The sequence below is a fragment of the Anarrhichthys ocellatus genome, unplaced genomic scaffold (genome assembly GCF_004355925.1).
Source record: "Anarrhichthys ocellatus isolate YVR2014 unplaced genomic scaffold, GSC_Weel_1.0 scaffold60, whole genome shotgun sequence".
Classification (NCBI taxonomy): Eukaryota; Metazoa; Chordata; class Actinopteri; order Perciformes; family Anarhichadidae; genus Anarrhichthys; species Anarrhichthys ocellatus.
In genome coordinates this window covers 140081-149040 of record NW_022280090.1, presented here as the reverse complement: position 1 = coordinate 149040, position 8960 = coordinate 140081, and the positions used below count along the sequence as shown (strand labels likewise).

The window sequence follows — 8960 nt, the reverse complement described above, 5'->3', positions numbered from 1 at the left end:
GCTGCAACATCAATCTGATTAATAAACATGATTCTGGACCATTCTGCATAATGAGTACTTTTACTTTTGGCACATTGTGATACTTCTGTACTTTTACTAAAATAACATTTTTAATTTTTACTTGTGACAAAGTAGCTTTGTTGTAGTGCTACTTCTACTTCTATCTGAGTACTTCCTCTACCACTGGTTCTCAAAGTTTCCTCTTAGTACAAAAAGTGTAATAAAATCAAACTTATTTTTACTGCAAAGGAAATAACGCTTATAGTAAGCACACCTTCATGTGCATTACACACAGAACCAAAACAGAGTGCTTCGTTGTAAATAATACACACATTATGTAAATAATTTTCATCTACGGAAACTACCCTCAAAACACTAAGACAAATGCTGCTTTACTTTTTCCATTTTTGGCTGAATGACTGAGTCCCTTGAGAGCCCTTGTGAACAATACTGCTGTCAGATCCTTATGTCCACACACACACACACACACACACACACACACACACACACACACACACACACACACACTACAGCCCGCCTACTCCCCAGTCCCCCCACTTCCTCCACAGCTCTCACATTTGTGCAGTTCTTTCACGCTCATCACATATTTAACGTCTCACCATCACATGAAGATCACAATTGCTCACTTAAACTAAGGAAACAGCCACAGAATTTGACATCAGTCGGTGGATTAAAAGTAGATCCCTCTACTTCTTCTTTGCTGCTTTTTTTGTTGAAGACAACAAAAAAAAAAACCTTTTGGAGTTACTTTGGACCAAATTACAGCTGCATGCGGAGGCCAGCAGCTTTGGGAGCGATGTCATCTCTACTTTCTCACAACAAAGATCAGCCACGCATCAGAAAGTCGCTCTCTGACTCCTCTCCGGCTTCATCCACCGCCACCACCAAGAGCCTGAGGGTAAGGCCGGACTGTCTTTAATCTTTCCAGTGTCTGTTTGGTTAGAGGAAATGCCACGGCTGACATAATGCAAACACTAACATTAGAGTTCATTCACTGTCAAACACATGTCTGTAACGAGCCACAGAGGTATTCCTGTGTGTTTGTATGCTCCGACATGAGAAGCAACAACATTGTTTACATATGACAGCTGTTGGAATGCAACTAAGGATTTTTCTAATGTCCTTCAGGCCACTTTAAACTGTCAATGGCACTATTATTATTGCAATAGTTTCATTTATATTGTGCTGCAGTCAAGTAAAACGTATTTAGAAGCAGAATTTCTCAAGTGATGGCGTAATCAGTGACTTTTCAAGCTTTGTTGTCATTTTACGCATTTATTTGGGTGCTATAATTGACAATTAATCATATATAAACAAATAAAGATGGTGTTTCCATTTGCCAGATTTATCAGTGTAATATATATAAAATCATGCACTATACTTGCTGATTAGAATGACAGATGTTTTTTGTACAACTTTAAACTTTACAAACATGTTAATTTGTTCGATTATAAAGTTATTTTTCAGAATATCTTTTGGACATTTGCCTTGATCCCCATTAGTGTACCGGGGACATTGTGGTTACATGGTACGCATCTTGAACCCCTAAGCCACCCCATAATAAAGATTTATCTCTTCTAAAACTCTGACATGCTTCTAATGGCTCGCAATGACTCACATAAAGTGTGAAACTAAATTGCATGCTGATGTGCGTGAGCATGGAGGAACAAAACTTGTAAGTGAAACCAAAGAAAAGTTGTAGCGAGCAGTTATCTGTAGAATCCACTTGGGAAAGATTCATGGAGAGACACAGAGAGAGGGATACAGGAAGAGAGAGAGAGAGAGAGAGAGAGAGAGAGAGAGAGAGAGAGAAAGAGAGCAGGGGGTGAAAGACAGGATGACAGGGAACAGAGAGGAGGAGGGATAGAGCGCTTAGGACTGGCTTGTGGGAACTCAGACGCAGTATTTATGGATGTTTATCTCTCGCTAGTCCTACGGGAAGCTCACATTTTCCACTTGGGAATAGCTGGTCAGCAAGCAAGAAGTGCCTCTATGGCTCTAGAAAGGCTGGAGGACAGCTTAGCGACAGAATCGCTCACATGCACGGGACACAAAAGCCTGTGTTTCCATCAGCATCTGTTTATAAGTGCTGTCGCTTAATCTAAACCAGAGCTTTTTCCAAGTCTGCATACTGTATATCATTAATTGCCGTTTACTGAGCATATCCAAGTGTCCAGAGAGAGTTTTAAAGGAGCTGACATCAGAGTCTGGGGAAGATCCAGAGATCTTGTAAATGTCTGAGGAGAGGCATATCACTGTGTTTACACGTGGTGTCTGTAACTGAAAGCCCTGTTTCTTCTAAAGAACTCCTCTTGCCATCTCCATGATTTAGTTAGATGTGTAACTGTTCACCATGTCTGCTTTTGGCTTTAGTTTATGTGACTGTCACAATAAGGCTCTATGTCTGAAATGATAGACTACAATGCATAAAGGAACTTCACGTACTGTCTTAGAAGTTGTGTCAGCAGCAATAAGTAATTCAGTGCATCATTATTCTCATATAGGCTGATGTAAAATTGCTACAGGCTCGATAATGACCTCTTCTAAGTTAATACAGTAAATACGTGAATTTAGTAGAACGTGAAAGAGCGTGTCATATTAGCTTTCCTCATGATTAATATGAGAGCATTTAAAGATGGAGAGGATGGGTTCAGCAGGTTAAGAGACGATATATGGCGACACTGTTTTATACCGTAATGCCATTTTATCTTCTATGTAAAGCACTTTGAATAGCTTTGTTGTTGTAAAGTGTCTACAGCAATGCTAGCAGCTCTGTGAGGCTTTACTAAGGCAGAGCTTATGTCATTTCTAACATCAGCATACTAACATGCTCACAGTGACAATGCTAACAAGCTCATGCTAATTAGTACCAAACGCAAAGTACAGCGGAGCTCCTCCCCATGCAGTCTTCTACAGACTCATTTTAAACTCATTTGTGAAACATGAAGCAAACATAATCCTTGACAAAGTACATTATGTAAAACACGATGTATGTAATCATAACCTATGGCGTTTGCAGTCACCAAAAGAAATCTAAATCTAAAACCTATGGGGAGATTTTGGACCATGTGTTAGACAGCACTCTCTGCCATCATAAGCACTAAATAAGGAAATATGTTTTGCAAGAACAGTGTGGCTCAATGCCTTAAGACGCTTTATGTTCCCCTCATTTGTCAGTTATCTGTATCTGCATTTTATATTGGGGTTCATATCACTCGTACTGGGGATGTAAGAACTAAACCTTTGTCCCTTGTAGTCACCAGGCTACAATTTCTCATCTTTATAAGGGAGTTTTTACTGTTGAGCTGTTGTTCTGCTCTTCCGAGTGAAAACCTCTCACTAAGGAAACCGTATAACCCTTCGAACTTCAGCAGGCAATAATGAACACATTGTGAAAGCCACTGCCAGAACTATTACCTTTTTTGGATGTGTTTAGTTATCTCTGCTTGTCAGTTTATTTCAGAGATCACTTCCTCTCTCCTTCTTTGACTCGGCTTGGAATTTCAGACTGCCATAAACCTTTTCTTGGAAAACTGAAAAAAAAAAAAAGTCTTTCATGATGCATGGTAATGTCACTTCAAAGAACCACTGAGCTATGCTTTCTAGGTCTATTGATAATGAATGCACTTGCTGACATTGTACATGTCATAAAAGATGTCCTGTGAGCGTTGCAGCTGCATCTTTACAATATTACGCAGAGGAAATGGTCAACGTGGTACAAAGCACAGCCTCGTTTGTGGATTTGCTTCATAAATCTCAAATCACGACCAAAGAGCCAGTCAAACAAATAATGAAGTCAAGCATGTGTGATGTCATTATTTGTGCAGTAATGAGCATCTAGAGGACACGATGGGGTTGAATGACTTGTTTATGCTAATGTAACGTTTAAATTGGGACTAAGCTTAAACCTTTTGTAAGATAATCAGGAATGTTCTTACAAAAATAACATTAAAGTTGTTTAATTTTTCCTTTTGGTCAGATAGTCGGTTTTAAAACATTTCTCCTCTCTTTCAGCATGAGAGACTGTCTAGGTAAGCAAATCGAATTCACACCATTGATATACAAAAGACATTCAATAGAGACTGACTGAAAACAGGATGTCTCTGTAACAGCAACTGAGCTAGACCTTGAATAATACCTCTCTTGTGTTTTCAGACTGAGCTCTTCTGGATCCTCGGATGTCTCCAACGATCCATCAACAAACCATGCTGAGTCCTACTTCTTACAACGAGAGAACAGACAGTCTGCAAGGAAAAGGGCAGAAGAGGAGTCAGCAAACAATGACTATAAAAAGGCAGGTGATGCACTTTGCATGTTGAACCAACAAAGGAACTAAATGGCAACACTTAATGAACTCACTTCCAGACTTTAAACTTTAAAGTCAACCAGTGGTTTTCAGCACAGGACTGTCATCGTGGTGCTTTACAGAGAGGCTAAAAAAGACCTCCTATAAATACACCACAAGATGGCCGAGCTTTAGTCAATTAATCGATGAGAACACCTGGTACACAAAATAAAAGTACACAACAAAATGTTACATAAACAGGAGAGCAGAATTGACTTGTCATTGTCATTTCATCAGCTAGTCCACAGAAAATAAATTGGCATCAAGTTTTGTGAGTGATAATCTATTTATGTCCTTCATTATGCAGATTCCTGATATATTAAAATTTTTGGGATGTAATTTCAATATCTTTGGCTTTTCTGACTTTTGGCATTTTATAGATTAAAGGATTGATTTGTAAATCCAAAAATCTCAAATCAAATCTCATCACTAAAGCTAAGGATCCCCAGTGACTCGGACACTTACATCCCCAGGACAATCACAGACATCTACATTTACATTTACAACACTTCACTTTAAATATACACTTTAACAACATACTTATTTTAACGTTCTCTTAATTTGTTTGTTGGTTCATTCTACTATTGTATCTATCTACTACGTTTTGTCACTATTGCACTATGTTCATTGTTATGCACCAATCACCAAGCCAAATTCCTTGGATGTATGTGCAAGCGTACTTGGCAATAAACCAAGTTTGATTCTAACTCTGATTCTGATCTGTAGCTTATAAAAACGACTGAAGTTTTTGTTGCTGGAAGTTCATATCAGTGAAGAAAGAAAGTGACCGAGTAGAGTCTACAGCCATGCTAGCGGCTCTGTGATGCTGTACTTGGGCATGCTCCCAATGATAATTCTAACATGTTGATACATATTTACCATGCTCCCCATCAGCTGAGACTGATGACAATGACATTAGTTTCGCAAACTTTTGGTCTTAAAACAAACTATTAGACAAAATAAACAGTTTGACCTCCCAATGGCGCCACAGAGAGTCAACGGGTCACCAAAGTGAATTGTACAAATGTGAACTTCTGAAATGACGGATTTCTATACAAACCTGTATGCCAACCAGCCCGTAGATGTTAAGATATTTCAGTGGATACATGTAAACTTTGACCTGTTTGTTAAACTCTCGGGGAGAAACAAAATCATTCGGATTCACGGCAACGGGGATATCTGTACCACATTACACAGAAGACAATGTTGAGATAACAATGACGACCTCATGCACAGCAACAAAAAAAAAAAAGCAGTAGTTGCATATTAACTGTTAAAACTACCACACAAACCATCACTTTAGCTGTTGATGCCAATGTTTTGTTAGTCAATCAAACGCTCCCTTTTTGCTAACAAGTTCGTATTTTGTAGATGTATGAAAAGGCACTGGCCACCAATCAAAGGCTGAAGTCCAGGCTGGAAACAAGTAAACAGGAACTGGCCTTGATTCAGGACCAGCTGCAGAGAGCACAGGTACGGTACACGCAGTTAATGTGCCAGATCCAGATTCATGAGAGTGAAAGAACTGATGGAAATGGTCGCTGCAGAGACACCTGAAAAAGTACCTGAAAGTTTCTGCAAGCCATCATTCCGATTATTCTTGTCAGTGCACACAGAAATGCTCCCATACATCCTCATGGTAATATCAGGTAATGCTGTAATGGGAGAGAAATGTGACATGACAGATTGCGGCTATACAAGGACACTGCAATTTTGGGAACAATAACAGTGAGCCGCTTTAGAGTTTATGTGTGCAACTGGGGTTATATTGGATATCCTACATGAGACACTTGTGCTCACTGTTATGAAAAATGTAGCGCCTATATTAGTACAGCTTCAAGGCTTTGGACTGTAATCTTTTTCGTGATAACCTTTCGTTTATGCAGAAGGGAAGAGCGGGAGATTGTGGGTCCAACATGCTTGAGACAGAAAAAAAGGTATAAAGCCAGGATTATACAAATGCTCATAAACATTTACAGTTTTAATCCAAAGTGTTTGTCTTGTTTTAATATGTTAATTACTTTGTTGAATGTTCTTCTTTATAGGAAAGTCGGAGTCTACAAAAGAGAATATCAGATATGGAAGAACAGTTGAAGGTAATTCAGATTTGTTATTTACATTAAAATACACTTTTTTTTCATATTCAGTCTCATTTAAAAATATTAATAGTTAACAACATTGCAGAATCCCTTACACAGGAGAGAGTAAAGCCTATTTGACACGAGGAAAACAACGAACAATCAAATCCAAACAGTGGATAAAGTGTCTGCGGGACTTTGGAGCGACGGTGTTAGCTGCTGTGTCTGCGGTGTTTTTTTCGCTGACATCATTTGTCACCATTATGCTCCGCTGGCTGTGGAATGTGTGAGCGTTTTGACACTGCAGCGAGCGAGCCATCAGTATTCATCTGTAGTCTTAACGCTCGCAGATGTCTGCTGTGTTTTGCCCAAGAGGATACTAAACAGAAACCTCTTGTTATCTGTGAATAAGAGGTCTAAACAAACACGGGACGCTGGTCTGAAAGTAGATATTCACAACAGAGAAGCACTGTTGTTGTGTGTATTTAAATGAGCAAGTCTGTTCCAGTTGTGTCTGTGTGTCGCTGGATGCAAGTGTTGAAAGATTTTGTGTTTGTGTATAATGCGATTCTGTTGTTCTAAACTGCCCAGATTTATTCAGACAATTTTTTGTGAAGCTAATTTCCCTTCTGGTTTAGTCATTTTCTGTAAAGGACTGAAGAAGACCCGTGTAAGATTCAGCTGAACATTAGAATACTTGATGTAATGGAGGCTGAACATCTTGTGGCAATCAAAACCAGGATTTTGTGCATGGCATATGAAAATATTACCAAAATATGAATTCAAAACTAAAAGTAAGAATCCATCCACGAAAATTAGCTGTACAGTTTTCACATGGCGATTCACATGCAGCATGTGAGGTCGACCTGTAGTCTGTTCAAAGGCATACTATGCAGGAATTGTTGCTTACTGTTTGTTTAATGTTCTAATTTCTTATATTGACCATTACACAAAGACATGGTCCACCCAGCAAAATGAGCCCTCCGGGTTATGAGCAACATGTGATTTTACGTCTGTGCCCATTGTCTCGTGCTCTTCCTTTAGGTTAAAGCAGAGATGAAGATTGAAAACCAGAGACTGAAGGACGAGAATGGAGCTTTAATCCGGGTCATCACTAAACTGTCCAAGTGAGACAGGAAGCAGGAAAGATAAGAAGAAGAGGGACAGATACCAGAAGCCATCTTATACCTTCACTCTTCTTACATGCATCCTATCCTCAGACAGAATGTTCATCGTTTTCTTGTAATGTTTGAAACTTTAGTCTGTTGAGTAACTTACATTTGCAGGGATAAAGACACATTTTACATCAGATGTGAAAGCTTCATGTTACTGTACTGTATCTAAAGTAGTAGCACATTCCTTGACAGAAAATATATTAAATTAAAGTTCATATTGTATATTCATAACATATTTCTACATAAAGGCAAATGCCAACACGACCACTTCGTGTGTTTTTCTCTTCTGTGCTTATACATGAACAAACTGTCCAGGAGTAAAGCTTTTATAAAACTGTGTAATCATCTCAAGATCCCTGCACATACATATATGGACAAAATATTGCAGGTATTTCCAAGTAGGTATTACCATGGAAACTGCAATTTTTTAAAAATTTTTTTACATTCCATATGCAGACTTTGAAAATTGGCTCTGAGGAATCAGGGACAGCGGATGATGGATGAGCTACATTTCTCAGGAGCGTGGGAGCACCATTTCTGATTCAAGAGCTTTACCTTGAAGTATGATGTCACATATGACAGGCTTTTCACCTTTACCGACAATAAAATATTACATAATAATCATTTTCAAAAATGCCTTGCCTCATAGCTGTCAGCACTACAGCAAAATCAGACTTGCATGTAAAAAATATGAATTAAGTCATGTACATTCATAAAACACAATCACCACAAGGATGTGTACAAGTAGCTGTTCTGGAGCTTTCAGTCACATGAAGATCATTATCTTTATCAGCAGATGGCGAGATGACCAAAGTGAGATTGTTTTGTCAGCTGTAGTTTCCAAGATCAAACGTGTATTTTGAACCTTCGACCTCAAAGGCGCATCTATTGCTTCCACACGGCTCTCAACATGGTGACAGCTGAGCCGACGGCTAGCGCAGCTAACGCTGCTAAACAGCGCAGAGTGCAATCAATTGCAACAGTGCTAACAATGTTTACCTGAGGGGCAACCAGAGGGTGTGCGCTATACGCTTCCTTGACGAGGCCGACGCCGGTCGGGGCAGCATTATCAGCGGTGACCCCCATATGAGTGCGGAGCGGCAGCCATGAGCTAACCAGTGAGAGACAGAGAGACATGCATATAAAGTATACACGCTGCCGGCCTGGCTTTGTCAACAAAGCACAGAGAAGCTTGTAAAACAACACACAAGAGGGATATTCTGTGTTTTACATTACTCCACTATATCTTTACATAGCAAATAGTTGGGTGCTGCTTTGTTATTGATCTGCATCCCGTATAGAGAATCTTTAAACTCAACAAATGAGAAGTTCTGATGAAGA

The 8960-nt window shown here is 39.3% G+C and overlaps 1 protein-coding gene across 1 annotated transcript; it reads left to right on the top strand.

Annotated features, from left to right (window-relative positions):
• Nucleotides 1–540: 540 nt before the first annotated feature.
• Nucleotides 541–8501, top strand: LOC116396822 (protein phosphatase 1 regulatory subunit 12B-like). The gene is made up of 7 exons (XM_031871700.1): nt 541–919; nt 4036–4052; nt 4177–4315; nt 5738–5839; nt 6253–6303; nt 6412–6462; nt 7489–8501. Exons 1-7 carry the CDS (start codon nt 791–793, stop codon nt 7573–7575), a joined length of 576 nt encoding a protein of 191 aa, XP_031727560.1. The 5' UTR covers nt 541–790; the 3' UTR covers nt 7576–8501.
• The last annotated feature ends 459 nt before the right edge of the window (nt 8502–8960 follow it).

Excerpts from the sequence above, each read along its gene's own strand:
- LOC116396822 (XM_031871700.1), top strand. The coding sequence starts at position 791 with ATGCGGAGGCCAGCAGCTTTGGGAGCGATGTCATCTCTACTTTCTCAC. Across the intron at positions 4,316-5,737 it reads CAAACAATGACTATAAAAAG|ATGTATGAAAAGGCACTGGC; the intron begins GCAGGTGATGCA and ends CGTATTTTGTAG. Across the intron at positions 5,840-6,252 it reads ACCAGCTGCAGAGAGCACAG|AAGGGAAGAGCGGGAGATTG; the intron begins GTACGGTACACG and ends TCGTTTATGCAG.